At 36.2% G+C, this 23,877-nt stretch overlaps 1 protein-coding gene and 1 pseudogene across 1 annotated transcript in view; one reads left to right on the top strand and one right to left on the bottom strand.

The window, feature by feature from the left end:
• The window catches only part of Tbc1d15 (TBC1 domain family member 15), a 58,775-nt gene that overhangs the window by 33,027 nt on the left and 1,871 nt on the right, over nucleotides 1-23,877 (bottom strand). Inside the window, exons 2-5 of the mRNA XM_090328260.1 lie at nucleotides 17,222-17,320; nucleotides 15,909-15,983; nucleotides 9,521-9,659; nucleotides 1,809-2,019 (exon numbers count right to left, since the gene is read on the bottom strand). Coding sequence (XP_090184386.1) covers nucleotides 1,809-2,019; nucleotides 9,521-9,659; nucleotides 15,909-15,983; nucleotides 17,222-17,320 — 524 coding nt within the window. The remainder of the gene's footprint in view (nucleotides 1-1,808; nucleotides 2,020-9,520; nucleotides 9,660-15,908; nucleotides 15,984-17,221; nucleotides 17,321-23,877) is intronic.
• LOC150067226 (U6 spliceosomal RNA) lies at nucleotides 12,183-12,281 on the top strand (annotated as a pseudogene).

The raw sequence follows: 23,877 nt of genomic DNA, 5'->3' as shown, positions 1-23,877 counted from the left end.
TCTAGAATATTTAAAATGTACTCCTGAAAAATAAGCCTTTTCTTCTAATTTTCTTCTTCTCTTCACTAACGAGTATACAGGGATGATCACATTTCTCTTATCCTAATCACTATGATTTCCTCAATGAACTTGTAGTAAATGAGCTCTTTTTTGTGTTATGTTACGATACTGCTTGCTCTTGCACTAAAATACTCATACCAGTCATGACACTGATATCCTAAAATCCACGTAACTTCCTCAACAGTAGCCTATTCACAGTTTTTCCCATCAAGATTAAAAACCTAGATGTCTCCAACAGGTTTCTCTTATACTTACTGATATCAAACAGCATGCCTAATACCATCCAGAAAGCAACATCATAAAGAACTTTATGCCAGAAGAAAAATCATTAAAACCTTCCACCTTTTTGGGTCATTCTCAACCTTATATAATTTAAATGTAGAGAAGGTGTTAACTCTAAAGTAAGAATATTATTGAAGTTAATCATCATTTTCTGCAGTTCTCCTAAAGCAAAAACCTTATCCAGTCCATTCTCACCTCTACATATTCAATCAATTCATTGTTAACCAACTGATCTTGACTGTATGGGCCTCCAATATGGGCCACTTTCATCTTATCTAAATGACTACAACCACCTACTGCCAAGACTTATAAAATGCTTTGTACTTTGGGCTTTACTTATCTCTTTGGTCTCGTATTTTTTTTAAACTGTTTTATTATAAAGATGATGTATATAGGGGTTACCATTTTTTAAGTCAGGTAATGAGTACATTTCTTTTTGGACAATGTCACCCTTTCCGTTGCTCTCTCACAGATTTTCCCTCCCATTCTCACCCACAAGTTGTATAGTTCATTTTCAACATAGTATCTAGTGAGTATCATTGCTGCATTTGTTCAGCCTTTGTCCCTCCATTTCTGTGTTTAGCCTCATCTTTAATTTTGGTACTCACCCTTCCCCACACTTTACAGACCTACAGCAGTGAATTATTTTGTTCTGTAATCATATTCTGTTTGTATTCTTCCCTCCATCTAAAATCTTTTTTCTTTAAATATATTCTTCCCTTTCATGCTAACAGTTCACCAATTGATAGGTTTCAATTTACATGTTACTTCCAGAAACACCATCCTTTATTCTTACCTTCTAGTTTAAACTAGGTACTTTTCCTCCCTTTCTGGGAGCACTCAAAGTATCTGCACTGACCTTCCTCCATCTTAGTCCTTGAGTTCAAACTGTCATTTACTTGTTTTCCTCAAAAGATCATAAATTCTCAAGGATTCTGGGACATGCTTATTTTGTTCAGAATTGAGTATCCAACAACTAAACAGTGTTTGGAAAGTAAACATACCCAGAAGGTCTTTGTTGATCATGACAGCAAGAAAGGGAATGTGTGTATAAATATGTACAGGTAAATAAATGAAACAATACTTTTGGAAGGTCAAAAGGCCTGTCTTCCAACTTGTAATTTTATAAAGGTACACAGTTTCCTCATTTAATGTTCTAACCTTATAAATAAAGCTGTATACTTAAAACTGTATACGTAACAGAAAATATATAATAAAGGTTAGTCAGTAAATTACTAATGGTATAAAAATATTGGACTACTCTTTTTAAACTACAAATAAGATCAATAGTCTCACATTTAAATATTAAAATGGCAAAATTTTATTTAATCACTGATCCGGGAAAAAAAAAATTTGCTTATACCCTCATACTATGTACATAGGTTACTGATAATGACAAACTTAGTTTGCCCTTGGATTAATAAAGCAATCCAGTTTTAATAAGTAGAAAATAATCTGATACTTACTCACACAATACCACATATTTTTCAAGAGATTCAATCAGTAGTTTGCTATCTCCTTGATGAAAATGCAGAGCAGGGAGAACGACGTCATCCTTTAGACAGAATAGCAAATAGGACCAGCCCATACCCTCTTTGTTTTGCTTGATTGATTTCAGGTCTGTCAAACTGAACAGGAATGACCATTTGCTTTTCCCATTTTTATGACTTGGAGCATCTTAAAAACAAGAAAATGGGGCAAAATATTTTTGTTCACCTTTTTAAAAGGTACTAACAATGCTCTTCATGACTGCCTAAGAGAAATACGTTGAAACCAAGGGATCAGTATAGCAGTATACCTTCCACCTGAATTAAAATTTTTCCTAAACAGAATGGATTAAAAATAACTATGTACTATGTACAATTTCAGGGAAAAATGTTTTCCCTGCGTAAAATATAAGCCCCAAAACAACTATGGCTTTGAAATAGGTTGGCTGGATCCAAATTACGAGACTACCATCTTATTAGATAGATGCTCTAGGGAAAATAATGGAAGCTCAGTGAGTCTTAGCTCCTTCATCTATATAGTGGAGATAAGTATACTTACCTCCCAACATTATTCTAAAATTAATAGAAAGTTCTTGTTAACAAACTAGTACAAACCAAGTATTTAATAATCAATAAATGTCCACCTTTCCCACTAACTCAAAGTACATCTTTCCCACTAACAGTGTAATTCTCTTGAGAATACCATCTCGCTCTTTTTTTGTAATTAATACAAGGGTTATATTATATTCACATTATTTCATACACAATGATACCCCTTCTCATGTTTTGGTCCCCCTTTCTCTCCCCTCTCCCCCCGCCCCTCTTCTTGTTTTCCCCCCTTCCCTTTCCTATATCAAATAAACATATATACAATATACCAGATAACAAGGTAAGATACTGTGACAATGAGAATAACCAAGGGACAACAAAAGAGATGAGAAATAACAGTACATTAAGAACAACAATCACACATTATATGGCTCTTGTTTCCATACCCTGGAGGTCCTTTCATTTAACCTCATCCTATATGGCCTTATGTATCTAGGTTTTGCCCTATTATAATCCTCTGCTAGGAGAGTTCAAGGTTTATACTAATTATGACAAACGAGAGAAACCATTGAGCCTATGTTCCTTTGAGTCTGGCTTACTTCACTTAATACCATCTCACTTTATTTCATTCATTTTTAATTTATTTTTCATATATTTTATTATAATTAATAGAAGGGTTACATTATATTTATTCACCAGATAGAAGGTGCATTACTTCACAAACACTGATACCCTCTCTCATGTCTTGGCCCCATTTCCATCCCCCACCTCTACCACCCCTCATCTTGCTTTCACCCCTTCCCTATCCTATTTCAAATAATCAAATAAACACATTCACTATATCAGATAACCAGGTAAAATACTGTAACAATATGAGATAATCAAGCTATAGCAAAAGAGATGAGAGATAACATAGTACATTAAGGACAACAATCACTCATTATATGGCTTTTGTTTCTATATCCTAGAGGTCCTTTCATTTAGCATCATCCTATATGGCCTTATGTATCTAGGTTTTGCTCTATGGGCTTGAACCCAGGTCCTCTCCCAGAGCTTTTCGGCTCAAAGGTAGTGCTCTAACGCTTGAGCCACAGCACCACTTCCCTATCACTTTATTTTTAAGAGACTACGTTTATAATGAAGACAACCACAATTAAAGATAAATAAATAACACTAAAGTATAAACATTCCCCATCCCACCCTCAAAAAAGAACAGAGGAATTAAGATGACTAAATTCAAATCAGAAGTATAGTTACAAAATATTCAGACCTTTTAACATCACTATATGTCATATATCAAAGTGAGAACATTCCTAGAATGCTAAACTTATTTATGAATAATTCAAGAGTGAGTGTAGGGGCTGGGAATGTGGCTTAATGATAGAGTGCTTGCCTAGCATGCCAAAGCCCTGGATTAGATTCCGCAGTACCACATACACAGAAAAGGCCAGAAGTGGTACTGTAGCTCAAGTGGTAGAGTGCTGGCCTTGAGCAAAAAAAAATAATTCAGGGACAGTTCTCAGGCCTGAGTTTAAGCCCCAGGACTAACAAAAGAAAAAAAAAAGGGGGCCGGGAGTTTGGCCTAATGGTTAAAGTGCTTGCCTAGCATGCATGAAGACCCGGGTTCGATTCCTCGGTACCACATATAGAAAAAAGCCGGAAGTGGTGCTGAGGCTCAAGTGGTAGAGCTCTAGCCTTGAGAAAGTCCAAAGACAGTGCTCAGGCCTTGAGCTCAAGCCCAGGACTGGCAAAAAAAAAAAAAAAAGTGAAAGTGAGTATAGTTGAACTACCTATACATATACTAGCTTATTTGCAAAGACTAAAAATATTTCATAGAAACACAATAATGAAAAACTAGAGAATGTTTCTAAAGTCCTTACTTGTACAGAGCATTTAATCTAAATTATGCAAGAAAACCCTAAGAAAAACATTAAGTAACTGCAGACTATATGAATTATTTGTGCATTTTAAGAGTATATATATATATAGTATATATATATACCTTACATATACTATATATATAGTATATATATATAGTATATATATATATATATATATATATATATATTTCCCCCCCAGTCCTGCGCTTAAGCTCAGGGCCTGAGCACATTTCCCCCCTAGTCCTGCGCTTAAGCTCAGGGCCTGAGCACTGTCCTTGAACTTTCTCAAAGCTAGAGCTCTACCACTTGAGCCTCAGTACCACTTCTGGCTTTTTTTTTCTATATATGTGGTACCTTATTAATGGAAGATACATACTACATATAAAAGAAATTGCCTCATTTCCTCACTTAAAGCCCTCAAAAAGGTGAAACATTACAAGTCTATTCTACAAGTCCTTCTACTACCAGCTTCATAAGAAGATAAAAATAAAGTTTTTTTTTTGCCAGTCCTAGGGCTTGAAGTGAGAGCCTAGGCATTGTCCTTTGGCTTCTCAAGACTGGCATGCTAACACTTGAGCCACAGCACCACTTCCAGCTTTTTCTATGTAAGTGGTACTAGGGAATCGAACCCAGAGCTTCATGAATACTAACCAAACACTCTACCACTAGGCCACATTTCTGGCCCAAAGATACACATTTTTTGTTCACCAGTATACATCCAGTGCTAGGACTAATATACATTAGGGATACTCAAAGATGTACTTATATGAGTTGATAACCTATTATGCCAAGTCAACATAAAAATAATCTGCAAATTAGTCTGCTTACAAAAGATATCTAAAAACAGAAATAGTTACAAAGAAAAACTAAGGGAAGCCAAGAATTAATTCAAAATACCCTTTAAAATAAAAATAAGGCCAGGCGCCAGTAGCCTCCTAGCTACTCAGGAGGCAGAGATCTGAGGACCCTGGTTCAAAGCCAGTCCAAGCACAAAAGGCCCTGAGACTCGTTATCTCCAATTAACCACCAGAAAACATGAAGAGTGCTATCCTTGAACTGAAGAGCTGAGGGACAATGCCAGGCCCAGAGTTCAAGCCCTACAACCGACAATAAATACATAAATGTAAGCAAAATTAATTCTAACGAGCTTACAATGTCAGTAAATGTTAGGTCCGACTGGAAGAAATGACTTCTTCCCTTGGCTCTCTCCCGCTCTGCACCCTGGAAATCCTGGCCCAGCACCTGTAACCCTAGCAACTGAAATGCCTGGGGGCAGTGGGAGGTCCCCACTGAGGTATTTCCCCATCCTCTGAGATCAGATCCACTTCCACTGTGTCTATTCCCCTCCCCCTATATAATCTCTCACTTCCCTCCCTAAGCTCTCTTGCTCGCCTGACTCCATCTTAGATGGCAGGAGTCTGCTCTTTCCTCACACAATAAACCCCCTTCTCCTGAACTGCGTGGATTTTCCTTTCAGCAGACCTTACAGTAAATACATGTAAAAATTATCTCCAACAAATGTAAATAGGAAAACTGAATAGAAAATGAGAATAAAACAGTTCAGTAACATTCCATATGTCTTAGAAAGGATTAATATCAAGAACATGACATTGGGTTTCCAGCCAGAATATGATGACAATTTATTGCTCTGAGAAAAAGCGTTTTTAAAATATTTAATCTGATAAAGGATTGAGCAATAAAGTTATGAAACATTTATATTAGATATACTTATGAAACATCTAGTTAAAAAAAAGGGTTAAGTCTTTGCAACCCATTTTTTAATGGTCTATATCCCATTTTTTTCCGAGTTCCCTTTGTGACTCATGGAAACAAGAAGAAAGTTCACAGTAAAAAAATGGGAAGGCTTGCAGCACTATTTACCATAGCAAAGATATGGAACCAACCCAGATGTCCCTCAGTTGATGAGTGGATCAACAAGATGTGGTATTTATACACAATGGAATTCTATGCTGCCTTCAGAAAGAACAACATTGCCCCATTTGTAAAGAAATGGAAAGACTTTGGGCTGGGAGTTTGGCCTAGTGGTAGAGTGCTTGCCTAGCATGCATGAAGACCCAAGTTTGATTCCTTGGTACCACATACATAGAAAAAAAGCCGGAAGTGGTGCTGAGGCTCAAGTGGTAGAGCTCTAGCCTTGAGAAAGTCCAAGGACAGTGCTCAGGCCCTGAGCTCAAGCCCAGGACTGGCAAAAAAAAAAAAAAGAAAAGAAAAGAAAAAAAAGAAATGGAAAGTCTTAGAAAAAAAATCATATTAAGTGAAGTAAGCCAGACTCAAAGGAACATAGGCCCAATAGTCTCCCTCATTTGTCATAACCAGTAGAAACCTTGGGCTCTCTTAGCAGAGATTTACAATAGAACAAAATCTAGAGACATAAGGCCAAATAGTATGACACTAAATGTAAGCACCCCCAGGATAAGGAAACAAAAGCCATATAATGAGTGATTGTTGTCCTTAATGTACTATGTTATCTCTCACCTCCTTTGCCATCCCTTGGTTATCTCATATTGTTACAGTATTTCACCTTGTTATCTGATATATTTTATATGTGCTTAATTGGTTATTTGAAATTGGATAGGGAAGGAGGGAAATTAAATGGGGGGGGGGAATCTGGACCATGTCATAAGAAAGAGTATCAATGTTTGTGAAGTTATGCATCTTCTATCTGGTGAATATAATGTAACCATTCTATTAATCACAATAAAAAAAATTGCAAAAAAAATGGGAAGGCTTGAAGGTGAAAAAATATTTTTCTCTGAGGAAAAAAAGTTGCAATAAACAACAAAAAAAAGATAATCAAGAAATTCAGGGGCCGGGAGTTTGGCCTAGTGGTTAAAGTGCTTGCCTAGCATGCATGAAGACCCGGGTTCGATTCCTCGGTACCACATACATAGAAAAAAGCCAGAAGTGGTGCTGAGGCTCAAGTGGTAGAGCTCTAGCCTTGAGAAAGTCCAAGGACAGTGTTCAGGCCCTGAGCTCAAGCCCAGGACTGGCACAAAAAAAAAGAAATTCAATTCTTAAAAATTATTTCCTAGCTGGACATTACAGGCTTTTGCCTGTAATTTTAGCTACTCAGGAGGCTTGAGAGCTGATGATCATGATTCAAAGCCAGCCCAGGCAGAAAAGTTTCTGTGAGACTCTTCTCTCCAACTACTCAAACACCAGAAGTAGAACTGTAGCTCAAAGTAGTAGAGCACTAACCTTGATCAAGAGGTCAGAGATAGGGCCCAGGCCCTGACTTCTAGCACCACAATTTGACAAAAAAAAAAAAAAATTTCCTGAAAGACTACTAAGAACAACAAAAGGAACAAGTGGTAAGGTATAAGGAAAAAGAGAACAGGGAAAGATCAATACAACCGAAGCATATTATGTACACATACAAAAATATCACAACAAAGCCCATTATCTTGTACAATTATATAGTATTATATTATTTCCCAGTCCTTTATAACTACAAAATGTGAGCACACTTAATAAGCTACTCACATAAGCAGCATTTATTTACATCTGTAGTTTTTGGCTGAGGTTATCAGTTACACAAAAGTCTCAACTCTGTCCACATATTAAAATCACCCAAAAACCTTCTGAAAAACTAGAGATGAGCAGGCTTCATTTCCAGAGTCTTATTTTTTTGTTTTTCTTTGTTTAAACCCCAGCCAACTTTAAGGGGTCACCAAAGATCAGATCCACTAATTTTACAAGATTTTAATTACCAGACATTTCTTTCATCAATGCTTTTCCTTTTACAAATTCTGAAAGTCATTCCTTTTGCTCATTTTTGTAGGCAATCAATTTCAAGAATCTAACACTATTAAGCAACATTGTTTCACATATACCAATGCTGAGGCTATTGTTTAGAGAAGTCAAGTACTACCTCCCATCCCACACACTAAAATCCGGATTTTTCATCTTCCCTAGACAATTTGCATTCAGATTCTGGTAAGCATTTGTATTTTCAATAGAAAGGGACTGCCCACATACTACCCAGTGAATCCCACCCCACCAAAAAAAAAAAATCCATGTATGATCAGATTTTATCAAAACTTGTGAAATAGCATTTACTTCTTCATTGCCACAGTTCCTACACATGAATGTGAAAATCAAGATACTGTATGACAGCTGATTTAGACCAATTTTGCTTAATAACAATGCAATTTAAATGTAGTAATACATGTTCTTATAAGATCTGGCCATCCTTGTGACTTGATAAACATGCAAAACTCAATTTACACCAAAATTATTCAGCATAAGTCCTCAATTCACACCAAAATTATTCAAAGAAAATATACTTTCCATTATAAAACAAAGTAGTCAACATTTTAAAAACAACTTTTCAATGCTATATAAGTATTTAAAAATTTTTTAAAGTAGACTGGCCCCACTATACAGATGGGCTGGTTAGATCATATTTGGTAAGTATACAACTTCTACGGTATAGGAGTTTTGTTTTGTTTTTTTTGTCGGTTGCATGGCTTGAACCGTGGGAACAGGAGTTGTCTCTGAGCTTTTCAGCTCAACACCACAGCTCTACCACTTGAGTCACAGCAACACTTCCAGTTTTCTAGTAGTTAATTGGAGGTAAGCGTCTCATGGACTTTAGGGCCCAAGCTAGCTTTGAAGCATGATCCTAAGATCTTAGGCTCCTAAGTAGCTAGGATTACAGACATGAGCCACTGACATCAGGCTTATATTAGCTATTTCTATACAAACTAGTCTATACAATAATAAACTACAGGAACTAGTTTATACAATAATGGCAAGCTATTCATTTGGCTTTTTGTTAACTAAAAATTAAAATCACTATATTGCAAAAATAAGCTTAAGTATAGAAAAGCAGCATAAATATATTAAACAAGAAAAATTAACTAAAAGATTAGATCCGAAGGGACACTGAAATGAGCTGTTAAAATCCTAGTAAACACTAAAATTAGAATGGCCTTATTTAGTAGTATACTACATCTCCCCCTTGTGCTTTAAGATGAAATAACATGATTTCTAAAATTTCATGGTAGGAAACATAACTTTTAAAATAATGTTTAGAGTTTAAGTTAATAACTAAAAGAATAAGTATTTTAAAAACTCACTCAAAGTCACAAACAAAACAAAATGAATACAATAGTTATCAAAGTTACAAATATAAGCATCCATCCACCTGTCTGAAGAGCATGAAAGAATTTTTTGAACTCTTACAAGTACTATATTATTAACAAACAAGCTTATAACTTCAAAATATTTAATTCATACCTCCATTGGTATTTGGTTTCTTTTTATATGAGACAGTATTAACCATATCCCATTCTGCTTCATAACTGTTTAGATGTTCCGATCCTCGATGAGATCTTTCTTTGGGGGCCTGGGTCCATTCTACAACTGAACTGGAGTCCTAAAATAACAACATATTAATACTTAAAGTCTGAAACTAAAATTTCAACCCATAATAGATCAGCTTCTATTAAGTTAGTGAAATTATGGCAGACAAGTGAATAATTTTGCCTGTCCTTTTCTCCAGTGTTGATCTTTACAAAGTAATAAAGAAAGGGTTGCTAGACTTCATGGCAATTATGGGTGCCAATGTAATATGTACTAAAGTTTCTAGAAACCCTGCGGTTTCTTCATAAAAGATTCATTCCTTTTCTTCATTGTCATAGCAAAGTTCTGACCTCTAAACATATGGTACCCATCTAATGACAAGAGAAGGCAAGTGGGGCCAGTAGTTTGGCCTAGTGGTTAAAGTGCTTGCCTGGCATGCATGAAGACCCGGGTTCAATTCCTCGGTACCACATACATAGAAAAAAGTCGGAAGTGGTGCTGAGGCTCAAGTGGTAGAGCTCTAGCCTTGAGAAAGTCCAAGGACAGTGCTCAGACCCTGAGCTCAAGCCCAGGACTGGCAAAAAAAAAAAAAAAAAAAAAAAAAGAGAAGGCAAGCAAGCCACTGCAAAAAGCATCTAACCTTCAGGAGCTGGGAATTATTGGCAGAAAAAATAGCTATTGCCAAGCGGGCGCGGTGGTTCACTCCTGTAAGCCCAGCTACTCAGAAGGCTGAGATCTGAGGATCAAGGTTCAAATCCAGCCCGGGCACAAAAGGACCTGATACTCATCTCCACTTAACCCCTAGAAAATGGGAAGTGGGGCTTGGCTCAAGGGTAGGGCAGTAGCCTTGATCTGAAGAGCTCAGGGACAGTGCACAGGCCCAGGGGTAGGGCAGTAGCTTTGAGGTGAAGAGCTCAAGGAGAGTGCCCAGACTGAGTTCAAGCCCCATGACCCAAAAAAAAAAAAAAAAAGCTATTGTGGAAGTGGTGCTGTGGCTCAAGTGGTAGATCACTAGCTTTGAGCTGAAGAGCTCAGGGACAGCACCCAGCCCAGAATTCAAGCCCCACAGCACACAAAAAAAAAATATTTTTTAATTTAAAAATAATTTTTAAAAATAGCTATTGTGGCTATTTAAAATAGTATTGATTGTGTATTTTCTTACTAGCAATCAAAATTAGCTAAAAGCAATATATTAAGATGTATAGCTCTAGGACAGTTCAAAAGTCTAAGATGAAACATTAATAATTTGACTAAATCAAATTTGTACAAAACAATTATATATATAATTGGGATAAAATATATGACAGACAATAGAAAAGTTGTAAAATATATGGCTGACAAAAGAGAAATATTCAAACTACAACTCCTACCAATATAAGAAACAAATAGAAAAACAACCAAAATGTCCAACTTCAGCAGCAATCAAGCAAGCAACTTAAAAATAAAATTTTTGTTTTACTTCATTCAACTAAAAGATAATATTAAATATGGAAGACAAAATGACAAAACAGACTTATACCATGAATAACACTAGTCATTAATATTGACTTTTAAGAGGGTAATTTAGCCATATTTATTAAAATTCAATATGTATATATTTGGTTGTGTTTTCATCATCTAATTAATGCAAACAAAACATAAATGGAAGGCACAAACAATAATTATCTTTGCATGATCTCATATGCCATGAAGCAATATAGTCAAGAGGGCCCTTTAAGCTAGAGTCAGTGCTAAGCAGTTTAGATTCTTGGTTTTCAGTCCTTAGGGCCTGGGCTCTGTCCCTGAATCTGTTGTGCTCAATGCTAATGCTTTACCACTTGAACCACAGAACCACTTCCAGCTTTATTTTTGCCTTGCCTAGAGCTTCAACTTGGGGCCTGAGCACTGTCCTTGGGCTTTCTCAAGGCAAGAGCTCTACCACTTGAGCCACAAAACCATTTCTGGCTTTTTCTATGTATGTGGTACCAAGGAATTAAACCCGGGTCTTCATACATGCTAGGCAAGCACTCTACCACTAATCCAAACTCCTGGCCCCACTTCTAGCCTTTTCTGAGTAGTTTATCAGAGATAAAAGTCTCATGGACTTTTCTGATAGGACTAGTTTTGAACAGCAATCCTCAGATATCAGCCTTGTAAATAGCAAGAATTATAGGCAGAAGGCACAGGCACCCAGCTACAGTTTAATTTTTAAGCTCTACTAAATATATTCAAGATTTTCAAGTTCAAAAGTATTCATTTTTCCAGTAATACCCGTAGTAATGAAAAACTGCAAGGAGCAGTTGACACATGTACGTACACATCTAGTTGAAGCTGCCTGAAGCGTTTTTTGTTTTTTTTTTTTAACCAGTCCTGGGCTTGAGCTCAGGGACTGAGCACTGTCCCTGGACTTTCTCAAAACTAGAGCTCTAGCACTTGAGCCTCACAACCACTTCCGGATTTTTTTCTATGTACGTGGTACCAAGGAATCGAACCCGGGCCTTCGTGCATGCTAGGCAAGCACTCTACCACTAGGCCAAACTCCTGGCCCATGAAGCATATTTTTCAAAACATGTTCCCACTGTTAAGCACTGTTAAATACATTAAAAAAGTAAATACAATGCTGTGGCAGCATGTATACTAAAATTAGAACAAAACAGAGATTGGCATGACCCCTGTGCAAAATGATGTATATATTTGTGAGGCTTTCCATTTATTTCTATGCAGTAAAAACTAAATACATTAAGGAGTTGCAAAATGTAGTGTAGAATAATAAATGGAGCACATATAGTCATAATCGTAGAACAAGTTTTCTGTATGTATATATACAAAGGTATGAAATATATAGAGATAAAAGTCTGGAAAGATATACACTAACTAGAGAATAGAAGAAATAGAAGAATAGAAGAATAGAAGAAACTATTCTGGTCCAGCAGAACTTCAATCTTCTATTATTTAAATTTTTGCAAGAATATTTGTATATTTCCAGCATAATTATTTATTTATTTGGTGTCATTGGGCTTGAACTCAGGATTTTATGTTGCTAGGCAGGTGCTCTACCTCTTAAACTACACCCCAGCCATTTTTTTTTTTTTGCTTCAGTTATTTTTTAGGTGGGAGCTCAAGTTTTTGTCCACAGCAGCCTCAGACTGTGATCTTCCTATTTCCCACTGAGTTTACAGTCATGGATTACCAGAAGTACAACATACAGTAACTCTGAGAAGAGTCTTGTGTGCATATCCATACTTACAGAAAATCTTTTAAGACACCTGGTGTTAAATCTATGCACCTCCATACAAAAATCTCCAGACATCAGAGATGGTTCATGCCTTTGATTCGAGCTACTCAAGAGGCTGAGATCTGAGGATCACCACTCAGTCAGTCCAGGCAAGGAAATCTCCAATGAATTACCCCCCCACACACACACACACACAAAGTCAGAAATGTAGCTGTGGATCTAGTTGGCAGAGTGCTAGCCTTGAGCAAAAAAAATAGATGCACTGATATAAACTGCAGAGCTTCTGTATGGCAAAGGAAATAGCTAGCAAACTAACTAGAAAGCCTAGAGTGGGAGAAGATCTTCACTAACCATACAACAGACAAAGGCCTCATATCTAAAATATATCAACAGCTCAAAAAATTGAATCACTCCAAAACTAATCTCCAAAGAAACAACCATCCCATCCATTAAAAGATGGGCCAAAGACTTAAAGAGAATCTTCTCTGAAGAAGAAATAAGAATGGCCTATAGACACATGAAGAAAAATGCTCGACATCTCTGGCCATAAAAGAAATGCAAATCAAAACAACTCTCAGATTCCACCTCAAGATCAAGAAATCTAATAACAGGTGCTGGAGGGGATGTGGCCAGGAGAGATCACTACTACACTGTTGGTGGGAGTGTAAACTCATTCAACCACTATGGAAAGCAGTATGGCAGTTCCTCAAAAGACTAAACATAGAGCGCCCCTATGACCCAGCAATTCCAATACTTGGCATTTATCCAATTGTCCAGAAACAAGGCCATACTAAACACTAACACAACGATGTTCACTGCAGCACTATTTACCATAGCAAAGATATGGAACCAACCCAGATGTCCCTCAGTTGAGTGGATCAACAAGATGTGGTATTTGTACACAATGGAATTCTATGCTGCTGTCAGAAAGAATGACATCGCCCCATTTGTAAGGAAATGGAAAGACTTAGAAAAAATCATATTAATTGAAGTAAGCCAGACTGAAAGGAACTTAGGCTCAATGGTTTCCCTCATTTGTCATAATCAGTAGAAACCTTGGGCTCTCCTAGTAGAGATTTACAATAGAGCAAAACCTAGATACATAAGGCCATATAGGATGAGGCTAAATGAAAGAACCTCCAGGATATAGAAACAAAAGCCATATAATGAGTGAATGTTGTCCTTAATGTACTATGTTATCTCTCATCTCTTTTGCTGTCCCTTGGTTATCTTATATTGTTGCAGTATTTCACCTGGTTATCTGATATATTGTATATATATTTATTTGAAGTCAGATAGGGAAAGGAGGAAAACAAGATGAGGGGTGGGGATGAGGGAAGGAATGGGGACCAAGAAAAGGGTATCAATGTATGCGAAGTAATGCACCTTCTATCTGGTGAATATAATGTAACCCTCCATTAATTACAATAAAAAATATGAAAAAAAAATAGAGAGGCAGTGCCCAAGCCCTGAGTTCAATTTCCAGAACCAGTAACAAAAAAAAAAAATCTGAAAACATCAAAAGAAAATGTCTACACAAAAGAAACTATAAATGAAAGAGACTATTCAGGGAAATGAAAATATCAGTAATGTTAAAACTCTTCAGAAACAAAAGCATTATATCCATGGATAAAGAATTGAATGCCGCTTTCTTTTTTCTGCCAATCCTAAAGCTTGAACTCAAGGACTGGGCACTGCACCTGACCCCATATGCTCAAGGCTACCACTCAATCACAGTTCTACTTCTGGCTTTTTAGGGGCTTAACTGGAGATAGAAATCTGACATTTTTTCCTGCCCGGGATGGCCTCAAACTACAATTCTCAGATCTCAGCCTCTTAAGTAGTTAGTATTATAGGCTGAGATACCAGCAACTCCACAGTGCTACTTTTAATAGCACTATTAAGCTACACAAAATTTACCTCAAAATGAATCAGTCTAAAGAATAAAAGTCTAGGAAAAAATTGAGCAGAAAAAGGTTAAAAAAAATGGATGAATAGAAAAAAATTCTGAGAATTCAAACAAAAAAAGAATTAGAAAATATGAAAGGAAGTATTTAAGATTACAAAATTAGCTAGGGACTAGCCCATACCTACTAGCTACTAACTAGGATGAGATCTGGGGATCAAAGTTCAAAACCAGCCTTCATAGAAAAATCCACTAGATTTCTATTTCCAATTAACCACCAAAGAACCAAAAGTGAAGTTGTGTCTCAACTGGTAGAGGCACTACTACTTGAGCAAAAAAAAAAAAACCTCAGAAGTAGCATCCAAGCCCCAAGTTCAAGCCGAAAGAAAGAAAGAAAGAAAGAAAGAAAGAAAGAAAGAAAGAAAGAAAGAAAGAAAGAAAAAGAAAAGAAAAGAAACAGCCTTTATATATCTAAAAGCCTTTACCTGGTAAGTCTAGAATAGATATATCCTTAGACACTAAATGTAAAAGAGATTCCTTTGGGCTAGGAATAGCAGAATAAAGATGACACAAATGAGAGTCAGAAAGAAGGTAGATGAAAATATCTAAAATCAGGTCCTGGAGTGTGAAGTGCTCACCTGGCATGTATGAAGCCCAGGTTCGATTCCTCAGTACCACATGCATACACAAAAAGATGAAAGTGGTGTTGTGGCTCAAGTGGTACAGCTCTAGCCTTGAGAAAGCTTAAGAACAGTGCCCAGGCCCTGAGTTCAAGCCCCAGGACTGGACAAAAAAAGAGAAAATGTCTAAAATCAGATACTATAGTAAGACTTGTATGTTCTATAAATAAAACTAAATATCATTAAACTTTGTATGCTGAATGAATGAGTTTTGTGGTATATGAATTAGTTCAATAAATCCATTATTTTAAAAGTGACATTCTAATGCACTGTACCTATAATCCCATTACTGCAGAGGCAGGAGGATAGATGAAGCCGGGGCAACACAGTAAGACTGTTTCAAAACAAAAACAAAAAACAATTTCTCTTTGGTTTCTTTTTTTTTTTCTTGGACAAGATCTCACTATGTAGTGAACCCATGTTCCTCTTATCTCATCTCTAAAATGTTGGCATTACATGCCTGTGACACCACATCGTACAAAATGCTATTCCTTTAATCCTACTTCTTTATCTTAAAAATACCTTTCCAGCACAGAGAATACTAGAAGAATCCAAGGCATCATCCAATGGTCTCCAGTCCACTATTACTTCAGTATCCTTAAGAAAGAAATTATATTTAGAATTCAGCAATATGGTATATGTTAAATCCACTTATTAAATTCTCTGTACTTGAAATAAAAGTTTATCCCCATTATATATTAACCTCAAAGCTAATACCATACATTAATCATTATCGTATAAGTTAATTCTGTTTACTTTGCATTATGAAAATTCTGTTTACTTTGCATTATGAAAATTTTATAATACAAATTTCATATGATACATTCAAAAATATGATCCTAGCTACTCGGGAGGCTGAGATCCAAAGATCACCATTCAAAGTCAGCCCAGATGCAAGAGTCCATGACAGTCCTATCTCCAATTAATCAGCTAAAAGCCAGACGTAGAAGTAATGCACCCACTACCTGACAAATGTAAGCATAACCCCTCTACAACATTACCCCAACAATAAAAATTAAAAAAAAAAAAGAAAAGACAGATGTGAAGGCATGGCTCAAGTGAAACAGTGCCAGTCGTGGTGAAAAGGCTAAGGGACAGCATCCTGCCCCTGAGTTCAAGCTCCAGCACCAACACAAAATGAATATATGTCTCTGTATATGTAGTTATATATGTATATATATGTTATTTTATTTACCTAAAGTATTTTATTTCTATCATTATTCTATATTAAATGTTTAATTGTTCTATTATGTAATTGTATGCTACATATAAAATTCAAAGTTTCTGATAAAGCTCCCTAAAAGAACCCACACTCTGTCAGGCATGGTGGCTCATGCCTGTAATCCTAGCTACTCAGGAGGCTGAGATCTGAGGATTGTGATTCAAAGCCAGCCCAGGCACTAAAGTCCTCCAATTAACCACCAGAAAACCAGAAGTGGTGCTGTGGTTCAAGGGCAGGGAGGCAGCCTTGAGCTGAAGAGTTCACGGACAGCACTCAGGCCCAGAGTTCAAATTCCACAATTGACAAAAAAAATAAGAATTTAACAAACCCCCACTGCTGGACACCAATAGCTCAGGCCTGTAATCCTAGCTACTCACAAGAGGCTGAAATCCGAGGATCGCAGTTCAAAGACAGCCTACACAGAAAAGCCCATGAGACCCTCATCTCCAATTAACTGGAAGTAGTGCTGTGGCTCAAATGATAAGAGCACTACCCTTCAGCACAAAAAGCTTAAGGATTGAACCTAGGTGCCGAGTTCAAGGCCTGGGACTAGCACAAGAAAAAAAAATTACTATGAACTATTTCTAAATGAATTCACTTACTAGAAACTTACCTTTTCTAAAACACGTAATATTCCTGAAATTAAGCTGTCTTGATCATTAGTCTTACCAGAAGATGAGTGAATATATACTCCTTCCTGTTCATATATAATCTGGAACAACAAAAACAAGAACAATTGTTTTCATTTCAGTATTTGTTTAAATTATTAAGATGTTTTCTTATAATGACTATCCAAGTATGTGATCATCATTTATACACACATGTGTATTTGTCTATGTATTTGTTTTTACACACACACACACACACACACACACACACACCCCACAAGTTGAGTATCCCATGTCCAAAATGCTTGGAATGAAGAGTATTTCAGACTGTAGATAAAAATGACATGTTTTAGGCTGGCACCCCAGTCTAAATACAACTTGTACACCTTATACACATAGGCTAAAGGTTGTTTCATAGTTGATGTTAACTAAACAGCCTAGAAAGTAATCCAAGGGTAATTTTGTACAATTTACTGTAGCTATGACTGCACTCTGACTGAACTGTTCATAAGAGGTCAAGTGTAGAATTTCTACTTCTAATATGTCAGCACTGAAGAAGTTTCAGCTTAGGAATGCCCAACCTATATTAAAAAATACACACACACCAGATTTAAGTAAACTTTTAGTTTGATTTGTTATTCATGGAAGCTTACTATACACATTAGTGAAAATCAAGTATCAGACAAAATGCTATGTGCCTCAATATATAAATTCCACTTAAAATTTATATTTGGGGCACATGGGATAGTAGGGTACAACTTGGTGGTAAAGTACTTGTCTACCAAGTACAAAGCCAACAAACTAATATTAAAAATAATACTGGATTGCCAGGCTCACACATGTAATCTTAGCTACTCAGGAGGCTGAGAGCAGAGGATCAAGGTTCAAAGCCAGACACAGAACAAAAGGACCTGAGACTCAGGGCCAGCAGTTTGACTTAGTGATAGAGTGCTTGCCTAGCATGCACGAAGACCTGGGTTCAATTCCTTGGTACCACATTCATAGAAAAAAAGCTAGAAGTGGTGCTGAGGCTCAAGGGGTAGAGCTCTAGCCTTGAGAAAGTCCATGGACAGGGCTCAGGCCCTGAGTTCAAGGCCCAGGACTGACAAAAAAAAAAAAAAAAAAGACCTGAGACTCTTATCTCCAATTAACCTCTAAAAAATGGGAAGTGGGACTTGGCCCAAGGGTAAGGTAGTAGCCTTGAGCTGAAGAGCTCAAGCCCCATGACCCACAAAAATAAACAAATAAATAATAATAATGGATTTAAACTGAAAAATATCCAAGAATAAGAACAAATGAATTATAATTTTAAAATTGGTGCCTTTTATATATTCCCACAATAGTGTATTTTATAAAAGATCATTTTGTAACAAATGACATTTAGGTAGTCATATGGAATTTTAAAAGTAGTGAAGATAATTTCTGGAAATGACTAAAGAAAATCAATTTTGCAATATTTACTGTTTCTGTATCTAAACTCCTGTTTTAAAATTTAAAAAAAAAAAAACTATAGTGGCCAGGAGTTTGACCTAGTGGTAGAGTACTTGCCTAGCATGCATAGGTTCAATTCCTCAGTACCATATACATAGAAAAAGCCAGAAGTGGTGATGTGGCTCAAGTGGTAGAGCTCTAGCCTTGAGAAACTCCAAAAGCAGTGCTCAGGCCCTGAGTTCAATCATCAGGACTGGCAAAAAAAAAAAACTATAACTACATGAAAATTTAAGGCATGATCCTTGAAGAGTGTCCTATGAACATATAGTGAAGATAAGAAATATTTATAATTGCTTAGGAATTAACTTAAGCAACTATAACCATTTCTATTTCTATAACTGTTACAAGATTCTGTTCCTAGAACATATTTCAAACTATCAAAATTTTTCATAAATTATTAAAGTAAAATAATACTATGACCCTCAGTATTTTTTACATATTTAAGTTTGGAACAAAACTTTTCTATTTGTGAAAAATTTTATTGATATAATTTTATTAGTCTTTTGAATAGCAAAATAAAGCAATGCAAAGCAAGCATCACAAGAGCCCATTACTGCCTCATTCCTAAGTGCAAATAAGCATATACACTCCTGACATTAACATTTTTAAACACTTATGCATAAAGAACTCCACTTATTACACTTAAATCTTTTAAGACAACCTTAAACTACACATCATTGGGATGAGGAGCCTATTTGTAAGAAAACTGAAGGCTAGAGATGTGGCTTAGTGATAGGGTACCTGCCTAATAAATGCAATTAAGCACCAGTACCAAAAAAAAAACAAACCTATCTTTCAGCCACTACACGACTAAGTTGCCATATTAATTTTACTACTTTCTCATTTTTGTTATGTTAGGCAATGTAATATAGATTTACATCACCTAAGGCAAGAGTTCTACTAATCAAGATCACAAGGGACGTTCTGATTACAAACAAAACCAAGACGGCCTTCTCTGAAATATTCGTTTAACACCAGATTCCTATCTAAGCAAAAGACAAAGATGATATAGGATGAGTTCATAAAGAGGCAAAATAGGACAATTCTATGTTGTTTGTATAAAAATGCAAACAAAGTATATCTGTACACACACATATATACAGTCACATGCGTATAAAGATAAATAAGAGTAATCAATCAATCACCATGTGATATTATATTTCCTAACACTCTCCAGTACATACATCTTCCTGCCTAGGGCCACTCTGAGCTTATGTAGTCCCTGAAAACCTTGTACCTCTTTTCTTTGTAAATACTGTTCCCTCTGCTGGAAACATCCTCTACCTCTTTATCAAAAAAAAAAAAAAAAAAAAAAAATCCTTCAAGCCTGACCAAACTCTTCTGCCAATCTAATCTGAGTTACAAGCGCCTGATCAGAACAGGATCTGAAATGAGAAGACATTCCTGGCTGTTTCTTCAATGAATGACAGGAAATGCCCCAATAATGTGTAATTACTACATGCACATCAAGAAGGCTCAATGACTGCCTTCACAGCACTTACAATCTAACAGTGGATAAGGACAAGAAAACCATTACAATATATAAGTACTAACAGACTTCCAGCAGGCCTTTATATATGATATCTTAACCAGACTCAGATGGGTCAGGCTAGAGTGAGAATCACTCTAGCTATAGACTTAACTAACTATAAGCTGAGACCTCAGTAATAGCAATTTTAACTGAGAGGATATAGAGATGAAGAGGGTATATGTTTCTGGCAAAGGGTACATACTAACCAAGTAGTATATACTAAACAGACAGTTGTTCCAAAATATAGCTGAAACTTGAGTATCTGATGGCAGATGGTAAAGCTTAAACAGTTTAGACAAAAATTCCAACCAGTTCAGAGTTTTATTAGTCATGCTAAAGAACTGGAGACCGGAATTTATCCTAAAGACAAAGAAAAGCCTGCTAGAACAATGATGTTCCTTGTAGCACTATTTACCATAGCAAAGATATAGAACCAACACAGATGTCCCTCAGTTGATGAATGGATCAACAAGATGTGGTATTTATACATAATGGAATTCTATGCTGCTGTCAGAAAGAATGACATTGCCCCATTTGTAAGGAAATGGAAAGACTTAGAAAAGATCATATTAAGTGAAGTAAGCCAGACTGAAAGGAATATAGGTTCAATGGTTTCCCTCATTTGTCATAATCAGTAGAAACCTTGGGCTCTCTTAGCAGAGATTTGCAATAGAGCAAAACCTAGATACATAAGGCCATACAGTATGACGCTAAATGAAAGGACCTCTAGGATATAGAAACAAAAGCCATATAATGAGTGATTGTTGTCCTTAATGTACTATGTTATCTCTCATCTCTTTTGCTGTCCCTTGGTTAGCTCATATTGTTACAGTATTTCACTTTATCTGATATATTGGATATATTTGTATTTGGTTATTTGAAATTGGATAGGGAAGGAGGGACAACAAGAGGAGGGGTGGGGGTGGAGGGGAGGGAAATGGGGACCAAGACATGAGATAGGGTATCAATGTATGTGAATTAATGCACCTTCTATCTGGCGAATATAATGTAACCCTTCTATTAGTTACAATAAAAAATATATGAAAAAAAAGAAATGCCTGCTAGATTTGTAGCAGGGAATTACATATCAAGTGAACATGCTACCTATAGGGCCAAGAATGATTAGATGCAATAATTCAATGAGGAGTCAAGATGGCCTGAATTCAAGCAGTGAACGTGGGGATGAGGAAAGGCATAGGCTTACAAAGACATTTAAAAGGTCAAAATGACAAAACTTTGTGATTCATTACATGTGAGAGGTAAAGGAGAACTGAAGGACCAAATTGAAAATTGAGCAGTTATTTACTGGGACAGGGGATTACAGAAGGAAAAAAAGTAAACCATAGGTTTTATTTGGGACATAGTAATCATGAGTCATGTCAATGGAAATAAAGGAAATCTAGTATCAATGTAACACATAACAAATTCTGCGTCTTTGGTATACATAAGATGGTACACAGCATGATGAATGGTAAAGACATCAGTGGGCCAAACAATGCTGGAATCTAGACATACTCAGAAATCTAAACAAATTTTAAACTAAATGACTTTTTTATGCTGATGACTAAATATTCATTATAGCACAAAAGGAAAATGTATGAGTATTTCATGAGGCTTTCTACTGGCAAAAAGTGAAATAAACATCAAATTTAATTTCATCATCTACATCTCAATAAAACTAAGACATAACAGCTTCATTTTTTTCAACAAAATAGTTATGCTTCTTTGTTGTTATTGTTTTTAATGTACTGTGTGAAGCTTTGGGTTTTTTTTACTTTTTCCCCCCTTTGGTTTATTTCCTGTTGTTATTGTATTTGATTTTAATACCCTGTGTCTTATATATATGTTTATCTGATTTGGAGAAGAGAAGGGGAACAAAGAACAAAGACAGAGGGCAAAGGATGAACCAATGTAACAGTGATACAATGTAGTGGAAATGAACTTCATAACTTGTAGGTTAGGAGGGAAGGGAAAATGGGAGAAAAATGAGGGAGAGGGTAACAATGTTCAGCAAGAAATATACTCATTATACTATGTATGTACATCACCTTGCAATATAATTCTTACACTCACAAAATGAAATGACTTAAAACCAAAAATTACTGTACTGTGTAAAAATTCTTAAAAAATAATAATAAAGTATGGCTGATACCTGTGATCCTAGCTATTTAGCAGGCCAAGATCTGAAGACTGAAGTTCTAATCCAGCCTGGGTAGCCAAATCTGTGTGACTCTCATTTCCAATTAAACAGCAAAAAGTGAGAAGTGGAGGTGTGGCTCCAGTGACCGAACTCCAGCCTTGAGTGAAATAGCCAAGCAAGGGTACAAGGCTCTAAGTTCAAGCATCTGTCTGTATTCAACAGTCCTTTATCCCCCAAAATTCAGCAATGAAGAATGCCATAAAGAAAGAAGACATGTAACATGGTACAGACTCAGAATATAATATGCAAGATCTAGTATAAAGAAAGAAAAACTTTCTAGAAAATCTTCAAGGGACTAGGAATTATTTTTTATCTTTCTAAGAATTATTTTTTTAATCTTCCTAAAGCATATAGATTTAACAGGACTATAGTGTATCTAAAAGGGACTAGACAAGCCAGCTTTTTAAGGTACAAAATAAATTCTTACTAACCCTTATTAAAAGTCATCAAATTCTAATCTTAAAAAATAAACAATGAGGGCCTGGAGTTTGGCCTAGTGGTTAAAGTGCTTGCCTAGCATGCACGAAGACCCGGGTTCGATTCCTCGGTACCACATACATACAAAAAAGCCGGAAGTGGTGCTGAGGCTCAAGTGGTAGAGCTCTAGCCTTGAGAAAGTCCAAGGACAGTGCTCAGGCCCTGAGCTCAAGCCCAGGACTGGCAAATAAATAAATAAATAAATAAATAAAAAATAAACAATGAGCAGTCATTGAAGGTTCATGCCTGCTATCCTAACTGCTTGGGAGGCTGAGATCTGGGATGATGGTTTGAAGCCAGCCCAGGCAGGAAAGTCTTACCTTCAATAAACTAATAAAAAGCTAGCAGTAGTGCCGTGGCTCAAATGGTAGAGCATTAACCTTGGGCACAAAGAGGCTCAAGAACAGCACCTAGGCCCCAAGTTCAAGCCCCAGGACCAGCAAAAAATAATCATAATAATTAACTAATTGATTAATCAATGATTTTTCCAATTATTTCAAGTTATTTTAGAACAAAATCATAAGAAAAAACTTAAGTGAATGAAAGTACTCTATAATAGGATTTTATAATTCTAAAACAAGAAAAATAGTAATGGAACCATCTTTTTTATTCTAAGCCCCTCATCTTGTTCTTCTTTCCTGGTTTTTCCTTTTCACTGAATACCTTCCATGTATTAGGATCTGAGCTATGTGAAGAAAAATTTGAAGATTTAACCTCATGATAAGCCAATCTTCAGGTTACTAGAATATGAACAATAAAAATTGCATCCAAAAAAACTGCATCCACATAGAGGGCTTGAAATTCATATTACCTTTCTTACTTACAGAAGGTATGGGGGTGATTTTGAAAAGTGAAGTCTATAAATTCTAAAGGCCAGGAATATGTGACACACATATCTCCAATACTTAAAGTGTGGAACAAATCACATGCAAAGTAACTATAACTAGCAGGGTATAATATCA

The sequence above is a fragment of the Megascapheus bottae genome, chromosome 2, assembly GCF_031878675.1.
Source record: "Megascapheus bottae isolate mThoBot1 chromosome 2, mThoBot2.hap1, whole genome shotgun sequence".
Taxonomy (NCBI): Eukaryota; Metazoa; Chordata; class Mammalia; order Rodentia; family Geomyidae; genus Megascapheus; species Megascapheus bottae.
Note: the sequence above shows the minus strand (reverse complement) of the source record. Positions and strands in the feature narration are given on the sequence as shown.